Source organism: Suillus paluster, assembly GCF_016628075.1.
Source record: "Suillus paluster strain FC165 chromosome Unknown EDB91scaffold_215, whole genome shotgun sequence".
In the NCBI taxonomy this organism is placed as follows: Eukaryota; Fungi; Basidiomycota; class Agaricomycetes; order Boletales; family Suillaceae; genus Suillus; species Suillus paluster.
In genome coordinates, this window is record NW_024537775.1 from 17,788 (window position 1) to 44,781 (window position 26,994).

A 26,994-nucleotide genomic window follows, 5' to 3' on the forward strand; every position below is an offset into this window, starting at 1 on the left:
CCGGATGGTTCGAGCAGTAAATCACTAAGCAGATTATTCAAATCTGCAAACAGAATTCGAGGAAGAGGACAGTCTCTGTCAAAATAATCATCTGACATATACTGATCATTTTGTTGGTCAGGTCTGCACAAAAGAGATGAATCAAAATCATCCAGAGATAGTAATGTACGTTCTGAACATAAGACACTTTCAGCGCAGGACGCGCATGTAAACATGGCCAGATTTTCAGAAGAAGTTTCATCTCTAAACATCTGCACTAAACGACGCTTCAATTCCGATGACAGAATCTGGGGCCATTCACGACAAAGTTGTTGATGACGATTTTCACGATAATTCTGTCGAGCTTCTGTCTGATTTTTATTGGAGGATTTCGACTTCACTTTTCATAGGGACTGGATATGTTTTTTCAATGTGCGATGTAGTCGTCCTGTTTTTAATCCAGGTTCAAATCCAACTCCATTTGCTTTTAGTAGTCGTTCTAAAGGACGTCGCTTTGTATTATTCAACACAACTGTCAAAAGTGCGATTCTGCCAGAAAGCACCTCTCCTTCGTCTTCACAATCGATACCTAATTGTTCACGCAGTGAACCACACCCTTCGAATGCTTGTGAAGAAGAAGAACAAAGTCCAGTACCAACATGACGAGAGATCATCTCTCTAAGTTCTTCAATAGACAAATTTGCAGGTACCAAAAGTCCACAAGCAGTTGCCAATGCACTCAGAGCTGGTCTTCATAATTTTTTCATATCCATCAAAAAAATTATCCACATCATGACCATTATCATTTGATGAGGATACACCTGCTTGGGTGACAGATGATGAACCCACTTGGGTAACAGACAATGAACCCGCTTGGGTAGTGTTACGGGAAAGCCCAGCTTTCCAACAGTGCACTTGATAGGGTCATTCCCATGTCCGCTTCATGGAGCACCAAGACAATGGAAGACTGAATGAAGGCTATTCATCCAGAATGACTGACTGAAGGTTCAAAGAAGAAGCTAGAGTCGTATATCACAAGTGAAGATCAAGTTAGAGAAATACATGGTCTAACTACAGTGGTATATATAGGTATCGTCCTATGAGTTCAGGGTAGGCTTGGGTAGCCAGAAAGCGTCCCAACTAGGTAAGCATCTATGTGAGTCATAAGGACTCAGAGATAAGAGTACCAGTTCAATGGTAAGGGTCCAGGGTATGGTACTGGCACAGTGGTAGGTGTCCAAGTCAAATAATGCTATCTGTCATGATAAGCGATAAGATAAATGATAGTCATTACCAGTGAATCAGTAGGGGCAATAAGGGAGAAGCATGCGGCTTCTATTGATCCCAGTCTAGGTCCAGTCTAGAGCTGTCATGCTGTGCTCTGTAGTTTTGTCATGTGCTGGTGATATCATCTGTCATGTGTTGTGACGGCGATGTTTGGTGGAGACGATAGGGGTCTGAGGGTCCCTGTAACAGGTAGCTAAACATGATTCTGCTTGAATAGCAGATGAACAAGTAAACAGATCATCTAAAAAATTAATTCAGCTATATCAACATGATTTAGAAAAACACACACACCTCCAGGCTGAACATTCCAAGTATGACTGACAGAAAGCTGCGCTAAATCTGTCTCCAAAGGTCAAAGAAAGCGAGAGCCATTGAACCTCGCATTCACATACGAAAGCCAATCATGACCAAGTTCAATGTCGCACCCATTCAGATAAATGGAACGAAAGGTCTGCCAAGAATTATACCAAACATCAACGGTAGGAACATGTGCCGGACCAGAACTAGACCCCACAACCACCCCATTATGTGTGAAAACAGAACACGGCACATTGCAATTGTGCAGGAAAGGCAAGGACACGGTGGAATCAGAACTCGCACTGTTGACACGAATAAGAGCAGGAACATCAGCAAAAGATCCAAGGACTTTGTGACAGACAAAAGACATAGTAGGCGACGATAAGGAAGATCTACATAATACGCACAGACCACACATGTGGATTAGAAAGAATGTCATATGATCATGTGAACGAATCACCATTTTGAAGTGAAATGCATTTTTCACCAAAAATTTGGTCAATGAGGTCCAAACGGCCATGGCACAGAAAAACCCACTACTTACGTAGCGGGAATCTGTTGTGACAAGGATTAGATTTTGCTATCTACCACAGACAAAGTTCGAGATGAGACAAAGTACTATGCTATGAAGAGTTTGTAATGTCCAAGAAAGGGACATAATGAATAGTCAGAACAGTACATAGTCTGTACGTGGCAAGAAATTGGCGTCCACACGGTGTAACACCAGAATACAAAGCGATGTTGCAAAACAAATGATATATGCAAAAATCCTTATAGAATCCATGTGCCAGTGACAAGAGTGATCACCATTGAAATAGCCAGCCCCACCCTAGGAACGCTCAGAGAGGCAGCAGCACTACTCCACCCACATCAGTAAAACGCCCAGTTCCTTACCTTACTTATTTTTAACTTTTCCTGTACAATAAGCAGAAATAAGCAAGGGTCAAAATAATTAAACCACCAGCTGAAAAAAGGCCACTTGTCGTCTGGATTTCTACTTTTTTTTTTCACTTATTTCGCTTTTTTTGCATGGCAAGCAATTTCTCATTCAGCAACAAGCACGCTAAAAGCAGCAGGAAAGCAAAAAAAGAGGGCTGTCCAAGTGAAAAAGCAGAAATCAAGGAAGCACATACAGAAATTGTGTAGTGAAAGGAAAGCAAAAGAAAGGGGGCCGTCGGAGCGAAAAAGTGGAAATTAAGGAAGCAATATATGGAGATCGTGTAGTAAAACTAGAGAGCGGGCGGAGGTAGTACCAGTGTAGACCTGAAACCATGCACAATACAATGAGATTAAAAGAAAACGAGCGATGAGAGGCAAATGACAACAGCATAGTAGAGCGAATGAGCAGTGTGTGAGTGATGAGGATATATATCTTGACGGGGTTTAGAACAGTGGGGACCAAGTATAGTAAACGCTACCAGTAGCAGCAGCAGCCTGTGTCCATAGTGCTGTTGGAGATTTCTATGAAAAATACATAAAATTCAGTAAAGATGTAAGTCAACGAAAGCAGCACATAAATACACAGCAAAGCGCGCTCGTCTTCGGACTCGTCCTCTGTGACAGCCGAATCCCAGGCTGCACATTCCTTCAAGCCAGACCGCGCTATGTCCGTCAATGATGCAATAAAGGCTGGTCCCTTCTTCTTGATGGACATGGCATACTGTTTTGTCTTCTTTGCGCACCTGTCGCGTGAGAACAAGAAGGGGGCGTTGGTCTCCTTGCCCGTGACCTTGTTGAGAACTTTCAGCAACTTGATGTTTGTTTTGCTAGACAATGCTGAAGCTAAAATATTCTCGGCCTTGATATCACCGGTGGAAATCATTTCCACAGTGCGCTCAAGCTGCCGCAGAAGTTGAACATCATCAATAGTATCCATGAGAGAGAACAAAAGAAGCCTTACAGCTGCAGCACAAAGTGATAGAGCGCCTACCATTCCACTTGATGTTAGAACATGAGTCTTGAGTGCAGGAACATTGGCGTGGCCGCTAATATTAGCGAGGTGTGCCTTTCCGAAGAGCTGAAGCATAAAGGCGGAATGGTACACTCCAAGGGGATCGCATGTGTCCATGTCGCTGAAAAGGAAGGTGAAATTGTTCAAGAGGAGGCCCACAAGGACCTGTGGGTCACATTCCTTGTCGCTCGTCAGGAAATCAATGATAATTGTGATGGCTGTTGAGCCAAAGTTGCTGCGCCATTCAGAAAGCCATTGAACGGTCTAGTCAAAGGTGTCATGGTGTAAGATATATAAGTAAGCCATAAAAACAAGAAGAAAAACATACAAGGGAGAAAACGACACCATTCTGGACCAACTGAATGCTGAGCTCCAGATACACAGCATCAAACACGACTTGAATATGCTTGAGTAGATTTGCATCTGCGATGGTCCAAACGAGGTCATCTTCAAGACTCCCCATCCACAACAGTACGGTTGGAAGAAATTTCTTAGTCCAGCGCTGGTCACCCTGAACTGGCGCAGGTAAATTGGTGTTTCGATATTGCACCCAGGGCTTTACTGATTTTGCAGGCATGTTGCATTGGACTACAGGCTGTTGAGCCTGTGCAGGAGTAGCATTGATTGGTGCTGTGGTCTTCACCCTCTTGGGTGCCGGAGTGTCCATGTCTACAGTTGTGACAGATGTCTACAAATATCAGTCAGCGGAAACTCATGCAAGAATCGAGTTCTCACCGAATTTGTAGCGCAGCAAGCCTTTTGCAACTTTGATAGGGTCTTCATGAGCAGTGCAGGATCTTGCTTCAAGTTGGCCACAGGTTGAGATGTCTCTGGCTTGAGGTCTGAGTGGGTTGAATCAACCTCCATAGAATAGTCGTCAGAATCAGATAGTAGATCATGGTCACTTGCAACAGTGTCAAAGTCTTCGATTTCACTGGCAGATGAAACCTCCAGGATGTCTGCTGCCTTCCTTTTAGGCACTGACCACGCCTCACTATGCTGAGTGAATGGAGCCTTGGGCTCATCATCGTATATGCCGGCATCTGAGTCATCGTGTGTGAGTGCAACACTAGTCTGTAAAGATAAATCAGTAGTGTAAAATATCAATAAACAAAGGAAAATCACCATAGCTAGCTCCTGGCCTTTCTTGACCGTCAATTGAGCAAGCTGGCATTCCAATGAATCATCCTCCTCTTCATCATCGAAGCCTCCGATGAGCACATCTCCAGATTTCTCAGTGGTTTTGGCTGAGATAGTGCTCTCAACAGTGACTTTAGAAGTCTCTGTGAGATGGGTGAAGGTAGTGGAAGGGGGAACTGAGGCGGAAGACTTCTGAGTGGATAGTGTATGAGGCTTGAAAGGTTTGTCAACACCAGAGATCCAGTTCTGGATCTTTCCACTGAATGTGAAGTTAGGGTTTCTGCCGGTGTGGTTTGAGGTTAAATTTAGGAAGAAAATCGTTGATTCTGTCAGTAATAGCATAACTGAAGCTGTGAGAGACTCACGCCAGTGCATTCTCACTGTCCTTATCAGCACATGTTGGCCCCTTGTTATCACTGCCATCATGCCGCATGCTTATCTCCTCTTACCAGGACCATCATCTTTGTTATTCTCCAACGCTACATTATTGGTGAGTCCCCCTTGAGCCTTGTCATCGGCAATTACTGGAAGACTCTTCCCTTTTTCAGAGATAACCTTACTACTACCTTGGACCTTCCTTTTGGAGGAGGGCACACCGGCTGGGCCTTCCTGGTCAGTGCGTCAACCTGCTTCTTCTCCATCTTGAGCTCTATTCCAGCCAAATGTTTGATACCAGCCTGGTTGGCCACAGATTTTGTGGATTTTGCTTCATTGGCAGCAGCTATCTCCTCTGTGGTACACCGACGACTTTTTGCTTGAAGAACGATCTCACTGGGATGCTTGTTTGCATTAGCCGGACGAGTGCGACGTGGAACAGTGTGTTCTGAAGTCATGGCCAATAGGGAAGGGAGTAGGGAGGCAGGTAACCTATGCTAGTGGTTGTTGGGAATGAGCCAGGACTAGTGCACACAGGCGAATTTTTTTGAAGTAGCTCACGGTCCGTACCCTGACTCCAAACACAACCAATGTATTTATGGACGGCATTATCGGGCTCACTTAGTACTTCTACAAATTCTTGTCTACCACACCTCCATCTTTTCAATTGTTTCTTCACCTTTGATGCCTCAAGTCATCCCGAGGAACCAGCAAGATCACAGTGCTCTGCAATTACCTTGTGGGCACGGAAATTGTCAGCGTCATTTCAAAACTTACGCAGGACACACAAAACACAGAAACTCGGCCCACCCCATAATTCCAAACCCACCAGCAGATATCACTGAAGACTCAGCTCCTGAGCATCATGTCGTGCCAGCAGGCCAGGAGTTTGATTTTCAAGAGCCTGAGCATCAAGACCAATATATTGAAAATGAGACCCACCACCTGCTGCCTCCCAACATCGACACTGAGTTCTGGGGTCCAGGAGACTACCTATATTGAAACTCTTCATAAGGCACTTGATGGTAATGTTTTGTTTTAATTCATAATACATCCAGTTGACTTGAAACTTCTAGCCCTGTCCTTGTGATGCACATGGTACATTCCTTCCGCCTGGAAGTGCCCCAGAGCCTCCCCCCGAAAAGATGCCCGATGACTGGACCCCATTCCGAAATTGCACTGAATTCGAGACAGCCGAGTTTTTCTTCATTGAAAATCAGACTCCTGCAACTCAGATCAACAGATTGCTTGATTTGTGGGCTTCGACACTCACTAAACACAACAATAGACCTCCGTTTGCCGACCATCGTGATCTCTACAAGACTATCGACAATATTCCAGTCGGTGACGTCAAATGGCAGTCATTTTCAGCACATTAAACTGGTGAGCGACCAGATGTCGCACCGCCCTGGATGGATCAAACATTTGATGTTTGGTACTGAGACCCACATCAGGTCGTTCGGAACATGCTCAGAAACCCTGGACTATGTAAAAGAGTTCGATTACTGCCCATATCAGCGAGTTTTCAACTGATGGCAACTGTCCGGCAATGGAAGGACTTTATGTCCGGTGCATTGGGCCTGGGATCAAGTCATAAGTACTAGTATTTATCTGAGAATAACCTCTAACAATTTCCAGGATTTAATTGCAACTGACCCGGAGACCCATGGATCAACATGTTGTGCCTGTAATCCTGGGTAGTGATAAAACTACAGTGTCCATGTCGCAACCGGAAATAACGAGTATTACCCTCTCTATGCCTCCATAGGAAATGTTCGCAACAATGTCCTGGCGTGCACACCGGGAGGCCCTTGCTATTATTGGATTTCTAGCTATACCTAAAAGTAAGCACCTCATAAACACACCACACCTCCTCAGCTTCTTTTTGAACTTTGTCCTGTGTCGTCATCCACCAACACCTGATCTCAGCTACTCGCCTATACCCACAGAGTCTTCACTTGGAGATTGCACTATTCAGATGTCAAGTTTTATGGACATGTTGATGCTACCGACGCCTGGCCTCAGCTACTCGCCTACGCCCACAGAGTCTTCACTGGGGGATCGCACTATTCAGATGTCAAGTTTCATGGACATGTCAATGCCACCAGACACCACGGATGCCTTCCCTTGGGGATTGCACTATTCAGATGTCAAGTTTTATGGAAATGTCGACACCACAGATGCCTGGCCTCAGCTACTCGCCTATGCTTTTTGAACTTTCTTTATCCTTATTTTTGCTGTCTGTCTTATACATACACATAACTGACTAATGCTTTCAACAGCAACGAAAGAACATGCTTCTGATCCAAAGTTCCACAAGTTTCATTGTCAATTATTTCAATCGTCCCTCGCCAAGATTCTTGAGAGGCTTCGGCCTGGTATGACAAAGCCTGAAGTGGTGCGCTTTGGCGATGGTCACTTTTGGCATGTCATCTATGGTTTAGGACCTTACATCGCTGATTATGAGGAGCAGGTGCTGTTGACCTGTATCGTTCAAGGCTGGTGTCCAAGGTAAGTGTTATGACGCCTCTCAGCTGACTACTGGTATGCTAATGATTCAACAGATGTCTAGGATCACGCAATAATTTGGATGAACCAGCTAGTGGGCGCTTTCGCGAACATACAGAAGCCCTCGTCGAAGAAGCAGCCCTTGGTGACTTATGGGATGACTACAGCATTGTTGGCAATCTCGTCATAAGTTCAAATTCTATGATTCATTTTAATACACTAATAATACCTTTCAGGCGTTCACAAATGATTACCCTCGAGCGGACATTCATGAACTAATCACCCCCAACCTTTTACACCAGCTGATAAAAGGTACATTCAAGGATCATATTGTCAATTGGGTTGAGAAGTACTTGCTTCGAACGCATGGGAAGACAGAGGCCAATTGTATTATGGACAATATTGATTGAAGGTATGATAATTATCTAGATATTACATATGGCTATCTAACTATGGTGCAGAATTGCAGCCACACCATCGTTTGCTGGTCTCCGGTGTTTCCCTCAAGGTCGCGGATTCAAACAGTGGACGGGCGATGATTCAAAGTGTTAATGAAGGTAAGTTTTTGTTTTTTATTCAAGTTTGTTATTTCACCATACTTATTTCAGGTGTATCTACCTGCTATTGAGGGACACATCCCCATGGAGGTAGTTCAAACATTCTGTGCTTTCCTCAAGTTCTGTTACCTCGTCCGCCGGGACATTATCACCGAGAAGACACTCGATGAAATCCAAAATGTGCTTGATCATTTTCACCAGTACCGAGAGATTTTTACAACTTGTTAGGTACTGTGCCGACTCAGGAAGCAGAGGGGTCAGGGCTTGGCTTCAGCTCTTGCACTGCGCCCTTAGCCGAGTACATGCTCCAAATTTGGAGCGGGTCCGATATTGTCCAACAATAGGATGAGTGGACCGCTTTGGTCCGCTTTGAGGGTCGGGGAGTAAGAGCTACTAGCGGCAGGCTGACTAGGAGCAGAGCAGAGAAGGCAGGGAGTGATGCGGGGGGGTGGATAGGAGCAGAGGGAATGTTTGGTAGGGGCGGGGAAGGCGGAAGATAATGCGGAGGGACAAGGGAGGATATTTGATAGGGGCGGAGTATAAGGGAAAGACTTAGAGCACAGCTCTAAGTCGGAGTGGAGGGTTGAAGGGTTGGAGGTGACAACAAGTTGAGACTTGTGTCCAGAGGAGGCAAGGTCCTACTGAGAATTCCCACAAGATGTAACTGCGAGAAGACAAGTAATATTAAGACTGAGGAAAATATCTAAGTACATGATATGTTATATACTACTATGTATGAGGCAGTGACCAGGATAACTATGTTGTAAAGCTATGTACCAAGGATATGGTTTGTAAGTACTTTACACAGGTGAAGACATAAGTCGGAGCGGATATCAATATGTACACGTCGGATCAGCGATCGGGCGGTAATAGGAATTACTGGTGATCCAGAAGTAAGGGTCTATGTACCGAAGGGGAAAGTATATATCTAAAAGGGGAAAGAGATCCAGTTGAATGGAGAGGTTATGGAAGGGGACTGGTTGAGCGGAAGCGTAGGGCGGAATGCGGACTTGTGATTGGACGGAGCAGAGGATGGATGGAGCGGAGGGGGTCGGAAAGTGGAGTGGATATCAATATCGGAGCAGTCAGATCAGGTATATGACAACTACCAAAGTCGTCAAAACATTCTCGCTTCCCCATCAACACTCACTTCAGCACTATATTCATCTCATTTGCCTTTTTGGCGCTCCAAATGGTCTGTGCTCCTCCATTACTGAATCAAAACATATAAAAGCAGTCAAAGAACCATGGCGGCGGTCAAATCGGTATAAGGCACTCAGTCAGATGCTGGTCACTAACCAGTGCCTCGACAAACTTGCAGCGGCACGAACTGACTTTACGAATTGTGGGATGCTCAACAGGATGTGTCTTTCAACGGCTATTGATGCACTAGGTAAGTCTGAAAATACTACATTTGATGCGCTGCAACTAACCCCACAACAGAACAGATCCGAATCACAAATGACCAGCCTGGAAATATTTTGCAACCTAATGCTGAGTGTGAGGTGGGTGTGCGGGAAGACGGGGATGTTGGGGATGTCCAAATAGACACCGGCCCAACTGTCATCCAAGCACACGTGGAATTGGCAAAGACGCCTCGTACGTTCTTTCATTATCATCTTTGCTTATTCTCACTAACTAATATCACACTGCACCAGAACACAACCATGCATGCACAGTCTCTGAATTAGCATTAGAGTTGTCAACTCCCCAACTCCTGAATATGTTGTCCCGCTTCCTTTTCGCCCAACTCAATCCCAACAACCCACGTGATCCTTTACAAGTTCCTCTCGCAAACTGTTCCCAATATGACGAGAGAATCCATATTTTTAATTTGGCATGCTTGAGGTTTTTTGCCCCCAGCGATCTCAGCGGCATTGGTGGCATGCACCGTGAGCATATTTGTGCATGTCCAGCGTGGCAAAAGGAGTACCCACATTATGACTGCATCTTCATCAACATGAATCCGGACCTTGAGGGAATGAGGGGTATGGATGTTGCTCAAGTACTGACCTTCTTCTCTTTTACTTACAGGGCTGAGACATATCCATGCGCAGTTGTGCAATGGTTTGACACCCTCGGAGATTTACCTGACGAAGATACTGGGATGTGGGTGGTGCAGCCTGCTCACCATGCCAACAACACTCCCAACATCTCTGTCATCCATGTTGACTCAATCTACCGCGCTGCTCACCTTATTCCTGTCTATGGTAGTCGATTCATTTCCCCCAACCTCTGGCACTACCAGACCTATGATTCCTTCCGCAAATTTTATGTTAACAAATATGCCAATCATCATGCATTTGAGATCACGTCCTAAACACTCAATTTTATATACATTGTACTTATTATGCTTAATTTGATTTCCACCCTTGTTTTCCTTAATTTACTTTCAGTAGTAAGGGAAAAAAGCACGAAAAGCAAGAAAAGCAAGAAGTAAGTAGGTCTACACTTGTCACAACGAAAGAAAGATAAAAATAAGTGAGATAAGGAACTGGGTGTTTTACTGATGCAGGGGGTATGCCCAGTGCAACTGACGGTAGTGAGATGTGATACATCGACGTCACCACTGCACCGTTCAAATTCGTAACAAGTAAGGTGTATGCACCAGATACCTGAGGGAGGGCGGTGGCGTTAATGGCTAGTGTTCCTATGAGGGGACTGTATGTGCTCGTCACGAGCTCTGATTGTACGATCTCGCCATAGACTGCTGGGACTGAAGTATTAAATGTGTATGAAGGCGTCGTGTAGGAGGGTGTAGAGAGGGGATAGTTAGGTAGGGTGGTAGCAACTGTTGCAGACTTGGATGAAAGGGAGGATTGGACGACCGCATAAGGTTGTACAGGTGCTGAGGCATTGTTGCAGGGATATAGACCAATCATCAGGGGTTCCTGGTAGTCGATGCCGTAAAAAGCTGATGAAATTTGTCTGAAAAGATATCAAGGATTTAAACATACCTCCATATTGAGTAGACAGTCCGCAAAAATGGGGTTCCTGGACAAGTAAAGCAGTCAGTAATATTGAGCAACAGGAATTATACAGTAGATTATCATACCTAATAACCAGTCAACTCCATCGGCACTGGGAGGTGAAGCTTTAGGCCAAGATAGATAGAGGTCCAAGTTCCCCTCAACTGGGTCAATAATGTAATTGGTAGGTTCCAAAACAAACGAATTTCCTTCCCTGGAAGATAGGTTTTAGCGGTGTACATGACCTATTTAATCAATTGCTAGTTACCCAAAGCTGAAGGACATGGTTGCTGAAGAATCGCAAGGGATGACCCATTGGCCGCCTTTGCCGCCACTTTGTCAACTCGAGCAGTATCAACGATAATATTATAACTTACTGTCGTCAACTAGGCGGCTACTGAGAAATGAAATGTACAGTTGTATTACCTGGAAGAACATGAAAACAAGTCATTTGACAAGAAACTCGGGAGCTGACATCTTGATATGGGCCATACAGTCCTGGAGTGCCGCTGTGGCAGAGACCTAAGTACACATATAGATATGTCATCAATCACTTACACATCCAATAGAATGTATTGCCAGTTGGACAAGGGTAGGTTGGTTGGGGAGTGTACTAAGTTACATTGACATTGCAAGAGGTCAATATCATTCCACATCATGAATGCGAGTTCAAATGCCTTACCGCAAAACTGCTCAGAGGGATCACCCAGTAGAAGTAGCCAGATGTATTGGTTTGTGTACAAACCGGAGAGAACGGCACGACTTGGCTGAGGTTTTGCGCGACAGATACATCAATAGCCCCTGTTCAACACAAGGACATGAGTATCGTATGTAAGTCAGGCACCCGGTGGAGACTGCCCAAGGGTAAGCGCTCCAGTAGCGTTTCTCATAAGACTTAGCCCAAAAAGTGGATATTCCAGTATGCCTTGCTGAGCCAAGGTCAAACAAAATGGCATGGCTAGAACATGCACAGGGAAGACCAAATCTGTGAGGCTGCGCACCGAATAACATACTGTTCGTGGCACTCGCAGATATCTCTGACTGTCTTGGAAACCCTAAGCCGAGGATACCACTGACCTCGTTGACCAGCGTAATATTAGAATTTGTCACAACGCCTGCAGAGATGTAAACGTATATCAGGAAAATCCAAGATGACTTGAGGCATCTTTTTTTGACTTGCAGGGTCATAAAAGTCGCAAAAAGATCTTGAGTGCACAAGACACCAAAAGGCCACGTGTATTCTTAAAATTGTCTGACTTCACCTTAACTCGCATTGCTCAAGACGAAAAAAAACTCACTAAAAGGCAAATATCATTGGATTCAAATTATCCCAATTTTCAACCAAATAGTAATTATAAAGCATTGCAAGGTGTACCAAGACGCATTAAGCAGAAAAAGGACTGTATGAACTCAGGAGAAAATGATTAAAACAAGATCTAAAGAGAGTCAAGAACCGCTGCAAAGGGCCGCAAATGCGTGAAAAATGGATATCAAGGTGATTCAATCTGAAAAAAGGCAATTAGAAGGATAACTGGCACAAGTGGAGCGCTGCTCACCAGATGTCCGCACGGTCGTCCATCTCATCCACTGAGTCAAGGCTGTTGTGATTGTCGAAGCCAGGTTTCTTCAAGTACTTGTAGGCCATGGACATTGTCAGCCAGATTGATTCCACGCCCTTCTTATTCGCCCCTCGAATGAATGAAGCAGTTTTCGGGCCCCACTTGGCAATCAAGAATGTATGCTCAGTGGCTGTTTCCTTTCCGGTTACTTTGTTGAAGGACTTTGGTGTCTTTAAACGAGCCTTTCGTCCTGCAACAGGTGCCTCGGGATTATCAACAACAATGGTGTTGTTGGCAACAAGGGTGAAAGCACGTTCGAGCTAGAATTAAATAAATCAGTGCAACAAACCACACCAATAAATTGACACACTGAGATGGCACACAATCCAAGGGCACCGGTGATGCCACTGTCTGCTAGAGCATCGGTATCAAGAGCAGGAACATCAGCATGCCCAACAATCTGGGCAAGATGCGCAGTAGCGAGCAGCTCTTGCACAAAGGCAGAGCGGAAGGTTTCAGCCTTGTCGATATTCTCAGGATCAGGGTACAGAAACACAAATTCATTGAGGAAGAGTTTTGCAAGTGTTTGCAGAGAAGTGTCTCTGTTTGAATTTAGAAAATCAATCACCATAGCGAGCGCAGTCAATCCAAAGTTGCTGTGCCATTCGCTGACACGCTGAGTGACCTGAAAATAAAATAATTAGAACACCATCAATTAAATGGAAGATGAACTTACTACACCAAAAACTGAACCAGATGTTACAACCTTGTACTGAATGTTTGGGTAGATAACCTTGAAAATTTCCTGACATGCATGAAGAAGTTTCACATCAGTAATTGTCCAAAGTTCGTCCTGAGCGCCGAGCCAGAGAAAGACCATCGGTAAAAACTGCCTGGCCCATTTTCCATCTTCATGGCAACCTGGAGGAAGATCGGTGTTCAGGTATGTTGAACATGCCTTTGACACTAGTTCCACCCAATTGCCATCCCCCTTAGGCCCAGCAGTAGACGCTGAATGTTCAGACTTCACGTGTGTCGTCTTTGCTTTCTTTGAGGGGGGAACTTTGTTGTCACAGCGAGACACAGTACCAACAGATGTCTGGAGTGAAATTAGTAGCGAAGATGCAAGACATGGAAAAAAATACCGCGGCTGTAGTACGTGAAACTTTCACAGTGTTAGCTTGCTGCATCTTGACTGCAATAGGCTTCTTCACCACATCCTCTATTTCGTCGACCTGCATGGCTTCCTCATCATCAGAAGCTGGTTCATACACAATATCATCAATCTCCTCTTGCGGAGTCAAGAGATCGTCCTCTTTGGAAATGTCTTGAATTATGTCCATGAATTGTTTTCTCTTCCTTGCAGAATTAACTTGAGATTGTTGTTGAGCAAGAGGTGGCGGCACGAGGTCTGGATCAGTGTCATGGGAAGTAATTTCAATGGTGGACTTGGGCGAAAAATCAGTACAAACAAATGAATAAAATCAACTGATGGTCACCGTTCTGCCAGTGCTTACTACTTTGCCACAATTATGCAACGCAACAGCACGCTCAAATGAATCATCAAGATCCTCATCTCCAAATCCTCCAACAAGCTCATCTGAGTGTGTAAGTTCAGGCATCTTAGGCAAATTCTTGGAGCTAGGCAGTCGAGGCTCACAAGGATTTGAGCTTAGAGAAGTACCAGTTGAGTCATGCGATATCTGAGACTTTGAAAATATGGTAGATGGAGGAACTTGACTTGCGCTAGTGAGTGAATTGCTTGTGGTCGTTGGCTCATAGTAGACATCCTTTCTCCAGTTCTGAACACGGCCACCCAAAGTTGACTTGGCCCTTGATTGCAAAGTCAGATTGTGAAAGAAAAGTGTAGATTCAGAGAGAATGAACATGGTGGTTGAGGCATGTGCAACTCACGGTAAGGAGTTGCCTTTCTCGTTCACACATGGCTGATAACGACTATCAGCCTTTGCAGCGCTTGGTAAGTTCTTGCGAGCTTTGACTATGGCATTGCTTAGCGACCGTGCGTTCTTCTGTTCTTTCTTTTTCCTCCCATCATCACCTGAATCATCATCACCTGCCAGGAGATCTTCGTCAGCATCCTCCATTGCCTCTTCCACTGGCAGTTGTGCCCTCATAGTGATGCCGCTAACAACGGCAGATTCGTCTTCATTGCTTGCACTGGCAGTACCTCGCTGCTTCTTAGGTAAAGGATGTGGCCTGACAGCCTTGGGCTTTGTCATTGTTGCCTGGGCTTCTTCCATGTTGGCCTGCAGTTCTGCAAGCCGGTTAAGCCCCGCCACAGCCAGCGCTTCTTTGGCTTCTTGAGCAGCTTTGAGACGCTTCTCATCAGCTGCCTTTGCTTTGGGCATCCGGTGTTTCTGTTGGGCATCCAGCACAATTTGACCAGGGTGAGCAGTTGCATTTTTGGCGCGGGTGTGGTGGATTGGCTCAACCATTTGAAATATTAGTACCAGCAAATCCAAGACTCGGAGGGATGGAAATTTGAGTTGGTTGAGAGCAAGGTTTTTCAAATGGTCCGAAATGAATTTGTACGTCCCCTCCCGACATGCCAAACAAACACTATATTGAATTTAGGCTTGTACGCTTACTAGTATTCACAATGCAGAGGGCCTTGCTTTGGCCCTTGGCACTTCTCCTTGCCTTTATCATCCTCAGCATGCCAGAAATTGTCCCTCGCACTCAAATTGCTCGGTGAGACTTCAGCGCATTCCAAGTCCCTTGCGGCAATGTGGGCTGCAACCGTTTCTTCAAGACTACTGCCGGTTGCATGAAGCATATTCTTTCTGCCCACCCTATTGTATCTCCTCCAGCCTCTCCAGAACCACACATAAGCCACCCCAACAACATTGCTGACAATCCTTTTCAGGACGACAAGCTTCTAGGTCAACCAAATGGTGATGATGATGAGGCATTACAAGCTTCTCCTCCTCCCAACGTACACATGGAATTCTTTGGGCCTGGAAACTTGCTCTATCGCAACTACCATACATTGTTGGATGGTTTGTTTTTTCATTTGTCCTTCTGTTCAGACTCTAATTACGAGTTTTAAGGTCGACCTTGTGATAAACATGGCCATTTTCTCCCCAAGGGTACACCACCTCCACCTCCTGAGCCCAAATCACCAAATTATTGGACACCATTTTGAAATCGCGCAGAATTCGAAACAGCCAAGTTTTTCTACATAAAAAATCAGATGCCAGCAGGACAAATTGACCATCTTCTCGACCTGTGGGCGACAACACTTTTAAAGTCCGGCGGCAGCCCACCCTTTGCAGATCACAAAGACCTCTATGCGACAATTGATTCAATCGCACTAGGCGACATGAAGTGGGAGGGCTTCTCGTGCACATACACAGGCGAGAAACCTGACAGCTACCCACCCTGGATGGATGGGACTTATGATGTCTGGTACCGAGATCCTCAGGAGGTTGTTCTCAACATGTTGGCGAATCCGGCATATGCTAATGAAATGGATTACCGGCCTTATTGCGAGTACGCTACCAATGGAGATGAACAGCAGTTACGAGATTTTATGTCGGCTGATTGGGCTTGGAATCAGGCAGTAAGTGTTCGATTTTATCACCATTACCACCTTTCCTTTTCTTGGCACTAGACTACCAAAATTCCAAATTCTTCAACCCCTCCCTTTTCTTAGCGCTAGACTACTAAAATTCCCCATTCTTCATCCCCTCCCTTTTCTTAGCACTAGACTACCAAAATTCACCATTTTTCATCCCCTCCCTTTTCTTAGCACAAGACTCACCCTTCTTCATCCCCTTCACTCTTTTTGACCCTAAGTTATTGAAATTCGGTGTTCTTAAACATAACTAACTATACTCATTACAGGATATCATTGCTGGAGACCCAGAAACAATTGGCTCCACCTTTGTGCCCATCATCCTCGGAAGTGACAAGACGACGGTTTCTGTTGCAACAGGCAACAATGAGTACTACCCACTTTATCTTTCGATCGGAAATGTTCATAACAATGTTTGCCGTGCACATTGAGATGCGCTTGTGGTCATTGGCTTCCTTGCAATGCCCAAAAGTACGTCCATATCTTTTGAGCAATCCAACACTCAAGTATTAATTTCAACTGTATAGCTACAAATAAACACACAGATGACCCAAAGTTTCGCAAATTCCATCGCCAATTATTCCATTCATCACTGTCTAGGATACTCGCATCACTTCAGCCTGGGATGTCAAAACCTGAAATCATGAAGTTTGGAGATGGTCATTTTTGGCGCGTAATTTACAGACTGGGGCCATACATTTCCGATTATGAGGAGCAAGTTCTCCTTGCATGCATAGTCCGCTTCGTGACAAAATATTTGTATTATCTCATCAGCATTAAGACTAATTCTCTTTTAGATGCAGCTCTCATCATGATAATCTCGATGCTCCCTCAGTCCTTCGGTGCCACGAATACCATGAAGCCCTGTTTGAAGCGGGTACTTATGGAGAACTGTGGACAGAGTTTGGAATAGTCACTGATTTAATTGTAAGTCTACATGTTCACCCTGAGACCTAGAGTCAGGTTGACATTTCTGATATTCAGCCTTTCACAAACAACTTCCCACACACCGACATTCATGAAACAATGGCCCCAGACATCCTACATCAAGTTATCAAAGGCGCGTTTAAGGACTATCTTGTGGATTGGGTGGAGAAATACCTTGTGCTTACTCACAGGAGGACTGAAGCGGACCGTATCTTAGATGATATTGATCACAGGTATGAATCTAACATCCTTTTACTAACTTATTGACTAAATTCTCACTCAGGATTGTGACCATTGCCTCATTTTCTGGTCTGCGCCACTTTCCGCAAGGATGTGGCTTCAAGCAATGGACAGGGGATGACTGCAAAGCCCTCATGAAGGTGAATCTGTTCCTCTTACCAACGACTTTTACTGATAAACTTAGGTTTACATTCCCGTGATTGAGGGTCACGTACTGACAGATGTTGTTCACACATTCCGTGCATTGCTAGAGTTCTGCTACCTTGTACGTCAAAACACCATCACAGAGCGCACCCTGGACGAAATTCAAGATGCCGTCTCTCGTTTCCATCAATACCGTGAGGTTTTCAAGACTTCTGGTGTCATTCCAACGTTTTCACTGCCACAACAACACTCTCTTATGCACTACACACATGTTATCCGGCTCTTTGGCACCCCCAATGGACTTTGCTCATCAATTACCGAGAGCAAACACATCAAGGCTGTGAAGGACCCGTGGAGGCAGTCAAGTAGATACAAAGTGCTTGGTCAGATGCTGGTCACAAACCAGCGTCTTAGTGAACTCGCCGCTGCGTGTGTTGATTTTGAAAGCCATGGAATGTTGAAGGGTACCTGCCTTTCAGCCGAACTCAAGGCTCTCAGTGCGTAGTTACTATTTTCTCTCAAATTTATCCAGTACTAATGCATGCTTAGGTATGTCAGACAATCCCAATGTCCCTAATGATGAAGACCCCAATGACCCCCCACCAAACCAAGCGAGTAATCTTGAGGACAGCAACGACTTAACGATTGACCATGGCCCGACCATTCTACAAGCACACACTCGACTCGCTCGAACAGTTTGTAAGTGACATTTGTAGCTATATTTATGGACTATGAGTTTAATGCAGCATCATGCGCAGAAACAAAGCGTGCCCGCAATGTATTGGCTCTCGCTGACGAATTGCACCTTCCATCTCTCCCTGCCTTAATCTGCCACTTTCTTTATGAGCAAACACGCCCAGACAACACACTCAACATGTATGACATCCCTCTTGCTGCCTGCCCCAGGTATGAAGGAAAGATATCAGTCTTCAACTCCGTGTGCTCAAGATTCTATGTACCAAGTGACCTTTCCAGGATTGGTGGCATGCAAGTAGAACATATCCATTCCTGCCCTATGTGGCGGAACGAGTTTTCTCGTCATGATTGCGTATTTGTTAATACAGGATCAGACACTGAAGGAATCTGAGGGCTCAATGTTGCAAGGGTTCAGGCATTTTTTTCATTCAATTATGCAGGAACAGTGTACCCATGTGCCGTTGTGCACTGGTTCGATGTCATTGGGGGCTCACCTGACCCAGAGACGGGAATGTGGGTGGTTCAGCCCAGCCTACAATGCCAACCGTGCGCCTACACACACTATCATACATGCAGGACACCATCTACCATGCTGCTCACCTCATCCCTATCTACTGGCAACCAATTCGTTCATCTCGACATCACGTTGCACGTGTCCTATGATGCTTTTCGAGCTTATCATGTTAACAAGTATGTTGATCATCACACATTTGAAATCGCATCATAATCTTTTAATTTTCATGTTTGAACTCTCATTATACTACTAGTAATTTTACCTTGGTAGCAGTTGTAACAGCTTGAATCTGATTATTCTCCTTAAATCTATGTATCGTGTTTTTGCTCTTTTCGCACCTTGAAAGAACTTTGACTTTGTGCACCTTATCCCACCTTTTCGGCAAAAGGCAACTTTGGTTCGAAGTCCAAAGCTGATTAATCAGCTGAAAGCCAAATAAGGACTTCGTGATTTTACTGATGTAGAAGGTTCCGAGACTGAAGACGAGGCTTACCGAATGCCTGATCTGCGACCGTCACCAACAATGCTTGTTAGGGATGTAAGTGTTTGTTCGAGTCTCCTGTTTCTATGAGTAGTGGTTGTAGTCGTGGCTAATTGGTCTCACTTTGCCTCGCGGAAGTGCAGGCTACAAGGATTAGCCAGCAAGAGGATTTTCCCGGACGCGAGTCCGGGGAAATCCGATGAATAGACGAACTAGCTAAGGACAAAGCAGTGAAGACCGTAGATAGAGATAAATCGAGGCCTAGGATGCACGAACGCGCGCAAAATAAGCTGCGTGAAATAAGTCGAGGGCAGGGAAAACACTAAGGGAGGGTGACGAAAAGAAACAGGTAGAGTGATGACAGGCAAGTGAGAAGAGGTAAATAGGAAAATCGTCCGTCTACATACCTAGTGCGACAACAGGCAAGTGAGAAGAGGCGATGACCTCCTAATTGCCCGCGTGCACTAGGAAAAGGAAAGAATCTCTGCTCAGACAGAGATTGCTCAGTATGTGCGTCCTGCCGAGAGCGCCCGGAGCGCGTGCCACAATGGCAAAGGGATAGACCCTGGGTAGGCCCACACATGGAGAAGTCTAAAGTATCGGCCAATTAGATTTGTGTAAAGGAAAAATTAAACTCGATTGAAGTTGCGTCATCCAATATATAAGGCGCAAGAGAAGGGGACTCCCATCAAACTCCCGGAAAGGGAATTTGACGCAATCCTTTGCTGCCATCTTTTGCTCTTACAGCTCCGAGTCTCGTTCGGGAGCCCATTAGATACATTTATTGTTGAATAATACGTCTCACCCGCATCTCCATCATTGACGTCAAGAGAGCATTGCGGCAACTCCAGTTAATGAATGATAACTTCAGTAGTGACGCTCCTACTATAGGGGCCTATCTACCCGTTTCGGAAATAACTAGCCACAACTCTTTCTGGGCTATCGTACGCCACCCCGTCTCTTCCGAAGGACTAGAAGTATTGCAGAACTTTGTACCAGCCCGGGGCTATTTGTGTTACAGGGCACAAGTGGTGAGTACTTGAGAAACGAATCCAGGATGCAAAGCAAACTACTCATACTCACATTCTTCAACGTTCTTAACGCCTGCCTCATCAGTGTTGAGCGGTCATTTTCTCTCTTCATTCCGTCTCAGACATACACTATAAGTCTGCTATATGTATGCACTTCTTTCGCGTCTGGACGCTCTTGAGTTCCGAGGACATCGAAGTTAGCGGATCCGAATCCTCCCTTGTAACTCGCATCGACTTTCATGACATACTACTCCCACAAGTGCCATTTCTGGATCTTGAGCTTTCGCAAATTGACAACGACGATTTTCTATATATACCACTATTCAATAGGGTGCTGATAACGAGACTACAAAACTGTGTCGTAAGTACTTTGGTCATATCCTAAGCATTCAAGTACTTGAGATTTCCTCTATTCCAAGATCTTCATTACTCGAGCGGAAGTCAAATTCGTTCAGAAGGAAGCACGTTTATCAACTCCGCAACAAACTACTAGTAATTCACGCGTCTTGCCATCAACAACCGCACCGATGTGAAAGCAGAAACACGACTCACTGCCACACTTAGTAGCCGACGCAAAAAAAGAGGAACTACCAAGCCGGTGAGTCGTGTGGTTAAATCCAGGACGCAAACTACTCATACTCACGCATGTGTACTGCGGGTAAAAAGTGCAGTGGGTGCTGCAATCACGAGTATGCCAGCAAACGATAGGACAGCCCTCGCTGTCAGCGTCACTGGCAGATATTTGTGCTGTCAAAGCAGCAGCAACGGCGAGGATAACGGAGAAACGCATTGTCTGTGAGTGTGTGATATGGGATCGAATGAATCTGAACGAGACAGTAGGAAGACGGCTTGCTTTTATGTGCTGAATGTTGTTCTTCATGGAGATATAGGAAGGATCTATACCCGAAAACCCCTTTCGAACATATTATATCTACAATGCCAGCAGATCGCCACCCAATATTTTGAGAACTTTGCTCATACAGACGGTCCGACCATAACTTCGTTACCTTGTGAAGCAAGGCTATTGGCAATTTGGCGTGCAGTAATATGCTTATCGCCTTGCGAAGCATCAATAAAACTAAAACGTGTATGGTCAGGTGAGAGCTTGCAATACTTACATGATCACGTACGACTAATATTGGCCAGGTATGACATGGCGGTAGACTTGCAATGGAACACCAGACTGGCGCGAGTCTTATCATTATACACCAGCATTGTGCTCACTTGTACGGATGTCGACAGCCTTATAGCTATCTGGTATGGCCTGGCAGGACGCACGTGTGTATTACACCAGTCATGTGAACTACTCGTATGTATGCAAGGAATTATTGCTTGACTGTTGACTATTTTTCTCAGAGTCGCTGCATGAATACAAATGAATCAAAGCTCTCCATACCCCTCGAGCTCCTCGTCGTTCTCGTCTTCTCCATCCTCAGGTCCCAGGTCATCATCAACTTCGTCGTCTTCGTCGTCGCTGCCATCATCTCGATCATCAGCTTCGTTGTCAGTGTTGTCCTCTTCCTGATCTAGTGCACCATAACCATACTCGTCCATCTCTGATTCAACTCCTTCATCAATGGCAGACTCGGACGGTCCACCTTCTTCGTTTTCCTCGAACGGGAGTTCACCTTCTTCATCTTCCTCGGACACTTCTTCGTCTTCCTCGGAGGCTGCATTACTACTATCGGAGCAACACAATCTAGAATATCACGGTCATTGCAAAATACCTGTATTGCATTGCGAGTTGACTTGTGACTGACTCCCCCACCACGGGAGTCCATGTTGTGAGAATGATGCATTAATGATACGGTAGCTGTCACAAGATGGCGATACATGAATGCGCTAAGATGGAAAATGTGGACTGATACATCAGCGGTTTGTCATACATTAGTACCATTGGAGTGCTGCTTCAACGATTGATACATCACATTCCACCGATATTCTCTGCGGCTGTGTTGTGTAGTAAAACCCCCTCCTCCTGCTGGTTCAATCCCTGGGAATACTTTTCCTGCAGGTATAGCGCTGTAGGATGGTAAGGGGATGATTCCTAAGCACATCTAACATATATTCATTGCCATTTTGCCGCTTGTTTCACCCTCTGTAGTGCTCTATATCAAGATCTATAGTTTACCCCCCTAGCAACTTAAATTGGTTCGCATTTTTTCGGAAATTGGTATATCATCAAGTAGATATGGTACCTAGCATCTAATATATAGTATATATAACATATCAGAAGTGCTAAGCAGTAGGACCAGTCCCTGCTGTTTAGTATCACTACCTCCTCCAGCTGATACACCCCCCTGGGAATTTTTTCTCTGGGACTTTGGCCCTCAGGAAATGTAGGGGGCTTATTACTATGTATATCTAGAGTATATAAATCAGTTAGCCGCACCACTAGACTGACAGTAACCTTCTATACAGGCTAATGTCTCCCCCTGGTACACCACAGATGATTTTCGCATTTTGTGATACTTATATCCTTTTAAATTATCCAGAACAGTTATCTATCTGTAGTAGCATGCCTATTATGCCTTTTCCCAGCCAGGATCAGTCGTAGATACTGCAGATTAATGATATACAAGCGTTCCTTACACCTTCGGGCGTTTTCCATCGTCAATCACAATAAGAGATGTCTGTATACAACGTTTACGAATCTGTGCGCAAGTCAAGCACAGCTTTCTCTAGCGTTAGCCCTTGACATCCGTTGAATGTCATCGCATAAGCAGGTCGCAGAGGAAACTGTTTGCGAATTACAGTCCAGCTTGAACGTGCTGGATTGAAGGTGAACGTGATCCGAGGCAAGCAATGTATCTCTCCGGTATGAGGAATCTGAACTTCGACAACTCTGCGATTCAAAATGCTACTCCAAAGCATAACGAGTAGCATTTTGAATACCAACGACGCTGTGAAATGAGCATGCAGACGCCATGGTGGTAAAAGCAGAGGAATACAGTTAGGAGAGAAACGTGCGATCGCATGTGGAGCTCGGTGACGTGCAATTGCAAAAGGAGGAGTAGAGACACGCAGATGAGCGAACCGCCCACGCAAATAGGAGACTGCCGAGCGCACAACGATAGCGAGTGCTCAAGCAAATCGGACAGCGTGTGGAGCTCATGTGGAGCACAGACAGGAGAGTCACGCGAATTGGTTCCGCGGGATCAAACGTTTCGTCCTTACATATATTAGATATTAGATACCGTGTATCTCCTATTTTCACTGATAAGCTCTTCTGCACAGATCAAACATGATATATTATAATCAGACAGTTGTAATATGTGAGAGATCTCGCGATGAGAGGCTTAGATACGGGAGCTGATAAGAAAATATATATCTCAGTCTCGGGAAACGGACTCACCGGGTAGTACCACTATAGTAGTACCTGATAAGAAAATATATCTATGGGTATGTTAGCTCTAGTTGTAACGTAAAGCGGGGACTGAGATGTTCCTGACAACTCGTAGTTTTAAGGTGGTTAGCATAGTGATAAGTAATAAAGTGTAACATAGGAAATAGACAGTCACTTATTAGATTCTCGGACCGACGTCACTTCGTTGTAGGTTGCGCAGTTGGCTAGCACTCGTAATGTCTCACTCTGACATCTCCTGCTCGGACTTCGATCCGGACTTCAACAAGAGACACTGCTGAAATACTAGAACTACAAGCGCAGGATGTAGAGCCATGAGCTAAGTGTTGTAGAAGCAATATAACATAGGAACTGCGTGGGAAAATTTGCGAAAACATATAGAGAAACATAAAAACATGTCATACTGCACTACACCAAACCTAGCCTATGGTCCAAACTATGTGTAATATGATATATTGACTTCAAATATACTATACTTGACAGTCTTCAAGTATAATAGGTCAAGTGTGTAATGGTGTACATATGTATATGCAGTGATTCTAGCTTTCTTGCATCAATGTACAATGCTCAATCTTACAGTTGCACACTAATTTTCGAGTTTTTAGTACATAGACAGGTATGATGACTTACAGTCACCTGAAGCTGTCAGGTATAGTATATTTGAAGTCAATATATCGTATTACACATGGTTTGGACCATAGGAGGTTTGGTGTAGTGCAGTCCAGGCGGCTGTTGCACTGATCCTGGACAATTCAGATGTCAGGATTTTGATGACATGCAGCTGTACTGCGCTACATGCACACTAGCAAATCATGTCCGGTCTCCCACCCATCGCATCCAGGTCTGTGATATTATAGACAAAAATGCAAATATATTAATTCGCGTGCAGAAGTGGAACGGCATGCTCTTGGAGGTTACCCCCTTGAAGACATTAGGCCTTCGCGTTCAACTTGGGCATCCTATCGGTCAACGATGCATCCTCCCACAGCAGGCTTTCAATGATGGCTTTGTGCTGATAGACACGAATGGAATAGATGTAGACTTCTGCGGTTGCGAAACACCCCAAACGCATGTCAAACAACTGCTTCGCCACGGGTGGTTCCCTGCGACATCAACGGACCCAAGGACAGCAGCAACATTTCGTCTTTTGCACCATAATAACTCACACGACCTGGAGAATCAAGATCTGAACCTGAGGCCTGATTCACAAGGATGACATCGTTGGACGGCTGTGGTAATAGACCCTCGCAGGTTGGCGCCGCCTGCGACAGCAAGTCAATTGGCACACAAGTATAAATACCCACACAGATATAAGACAAAGGTCTTACTTCAAGCATCTTCGAGACAGGTTTTAAACCCGCTGTACATTGACCTATATGAATGAACGTGACAGTGAGAGCAGCACCTGATGGTACATGTTGGAATCACAATAACTGTACTACGTGGGACTCGAAGCAGTTGAGTACAGAACTGCAGCACCGAATGTTGACCGAATGCAAACATAATTTCGAGCAACAGCTACATACTCGAGCTCATGACATGGTCTTCAACATCTCAATGTTAGAGAGAAAGCCCATCGAAGCTCGGCCTTTTCCCCCTCATCACGCTTCTATAGCACGTGCCATATTGATCCGGCGGTGTCCTCGACTGCAGCATGGATTCGGTGAGGACGATGTTTCAGAAGGTTCATAAGCCAGACAAGGTGGTTGTCTTGGATGCGCAATAGCCCTCCTCTGTCTTACCTCCATACATTAATCATGACTAAGGCACTGAGCATCAGAATAGCGTATGCACCGACTATATCCCTCGGATCTCTTCTTGACCTTATATTTGCAGCATCATGGGGCCCTCTGGAAGCGGCAAGACGACATGTGCGTCAGCGAAAGCGAAAAATTATCAAAGGAAACCGCTAATGACGACCGCTCTCAGTCATTAATGAAGCCAGCGGGTCTGACTTTGCAGTCGGAAAGGGTCTCGAAAGTTGCACCAGTGAGGTGCAAGCAACGAAACCTTTTGAGCTCAACGGCCGGCAAGTCACGTTGATCGACACTCCCGGCTTCGATGATACCAGCCGTAGTGATACGGACATCTTAGCAATGATAGGAGCATACCTCTCACAGACGTCTGTCATCCGTTATCATGCATTTTCCTGGTCTGATCTAAACGATACAGATATGAACATGGTGCCAAACTTGCTGGCATCGTATACATGCACCGCATATCAGATTTTCCGGATGGGAGGAACAAATAAACGAAATTTCAAGATGTTCCGAGAGCTCTGTGGGGAGTCCACGCTGCGAAACGTGTTGATAGTAACGAACATGTGGAGTGAAGTCGCTCCTGACATCGGGGAGATGAGGGAGAAGGAGTTAGAGACTAATTTCTTCAAAGCTGTCCTGAACAAGGGTGCGCGGATGTTGAGACATGAGGGCACGCGAGAATCGACGCACCGCATTCTACGATACCTGATTCATAACCAACCTGCCACGCTGCTCATTCAAAAGGAGCTGGTCAACGAGCAGAAGAATATCGTACAGACCTCTGCAGGATTTGAGCTGACACGAGTTCTGAATGAGCAGAGAGAGGTATCACGAAGAAGTAGTGGGCTCAGTTGCGCAGAGATATGGAGGCGGCGATCCGAGACAAGGACCAAGAAACGAAGGAGGAACTTAAGGATGAGATTCAGAGTAAGCACGAGCAGATATTGAAGTTACAAGGCAACAAGGAGCGGCTTGAGGCAGAGTTCAAGCCGCCAAGGAGAGGCTAGAGGCTCGGATCAGTGCGATAGAGGAGAGGCACCAGGAGCAAGGACGTGTTGTAGACGCTCTGCAAGAACAGCTAGAGATGGAGAGAAAGAAAGGGAAAAATTGGCCGTCGAACAGGAACAGAAGGAGCAGCGGTTGCGTCGCCTAGAAGAGGACAAACGCCAGAACTCAGGAATGGAGCGACTGAACAGCATCCGTGAACTGAACAGACTTGCGTACGTTCGTGTGGAGCTACAAGAAGAGCTTCGAAAGGAAGACCAGCAGAGCATAATCGAGTCGGCAGTCGGAGGGGTAATAGAGAATGTGATCTCTTGGGTAACGTCGTGGTGGTCATGATCCAAACTGCGACAAACTATTTATTTGTGCTATGTACCTTATAAGTAAAACGCCTCCTGATATTCATCCACTACAATATTGGCAGTACTGTGGCACGCATCATGGTCCACGTCCGCATCAACGAGCGCGAAGCTCAACCCGAATCCGCACATCAACTTGTCTCAGTTCTGCCTATGGTCGATGCCACTCTCGAGGACGACGCTCGGCAGCTTATGCGGGCGCTGGCCGCGCAGGTGAGACCCGTATGAAGGAGCACGGTTTCACCGTGAACAGTCC

The 26,994-nt window shown here is 45.4% G+C and overlaps 4 protein-coding genes across 4 annotated transcripts; 2 read left to right on the top strand and 2 right to left on the bottom strand.

Annotated features, from left to right (window-relative positions):
• Positions 1–2,946: 2,946 nt before the first annotated feature.
• On the bottom strand, positions 2,947–5,487 carry EDB91DRAFT_1088646 (uncharacterized protein; the record flags this gene model as incomplete). Its single annotated transcript, XM_041316490.1, has 9 exons — positions 2,947–3,024; positions 3,077–3,403; positions 3,494–3,778; positions 3,843–4,202; positions 4,250–4,588; positions 4,640–4,934; positions 5,020–5,039; positions 5,104–5,133; positions 5,251–5,487. 9 exons carry the CDS (start codon positions 5,485–5,487, stop codon positions 2,947–2,949), a joined length of 1,971 nt encoding a protein of 656 aa, XP_041169094.1.
• A 407-nt stretch (positions 5,488–5,894) lies between these two features.
• On the top strand, positions 5,895–10,414 carry EDB91DRAFT_1240359 (uncharacterized protein; the record flags this gene model as incomplete). Its single annotated transcript, XM_041322007.1, has 14 exons — positions 5,895–6,059; positions 6,106–6,378; positions 6,418–6,459; positions 6,484–6,626; positions 6,745–6,814; positions 6,837–6,873; positions 7,312–7,540; positions 7,594–7,720; positions 7,774–7,924; positions 8,007–8,084; positions 8,189–8,317; positions 9,209–9,487; positions 9,616–9,693; positions 9,774–10,414. 14 exons carry the CDS (start codon positions 5,895–5,897, stop codon positions 10,412–10,414), a joined length of 2,442 nt encoding a protein of 813 aa, XP_041169095.1.
• Positions 10,415–10,475: 61 nt separating this feature from the next.
• On the bottom strand, positions 10,476–12,251 carry EDB91DRAFT_1064637 (aspartic peptidase domain-containing protein; the record flags this gene model as incomplete). Its single annotated transcript, XM_041314727.1, has 10 exons — positions 10,476–11,022; positions 11,052–11,088; positions 11,150–11,277; positions 11,332–11,386; positions 11,441–11,489; positions 11,539–11,585; positions 11,622–11,676; positions 11,746–11,864; positions 11,908–12,021; positions 12,077–12,251. The coding sequence occupies 10 exons, from the start codon at positions 12,249–12,251 to the stop codon at positions 10,476–10,478; spliced, it is 1,326 nt and encodes a 441-aa protein (XP_041169096.1).
• A 2,581-nt stretch (positions 12,252–14,832) lies between these two features.
• EDB91DRAFT_1240360 (uncharacterized protein) lies at positions 14,833–18,954 on the top strand (the record flags this gene model as incomplete). The annotated part of the gene is made up of 13 exons (XM_041322008.1): positions 14,833–15,030; positions 15,510–15,642; positions 15,694–15,732; positions 15,799–16,205; positions 16,490–16,640; positions 16,748–16,979; positions 17,018–17,147; positions 17,205–17,380; positions 17,431–17,527; positions 17,572–18,028; positions 18,081–18,226; positions 18,268–18,585; positions 18,643–18,954. 13 exons carry the CDS (start codon positions 14,833–14,835, stop codon positions 18,952–18,954), a joined length of 2,796 nt encoding a protein of 931 aa, XP_041169097.1.
• Between the last annotated feature and the right edge of the window lie 8,040 nt (positions 18,955–26,994).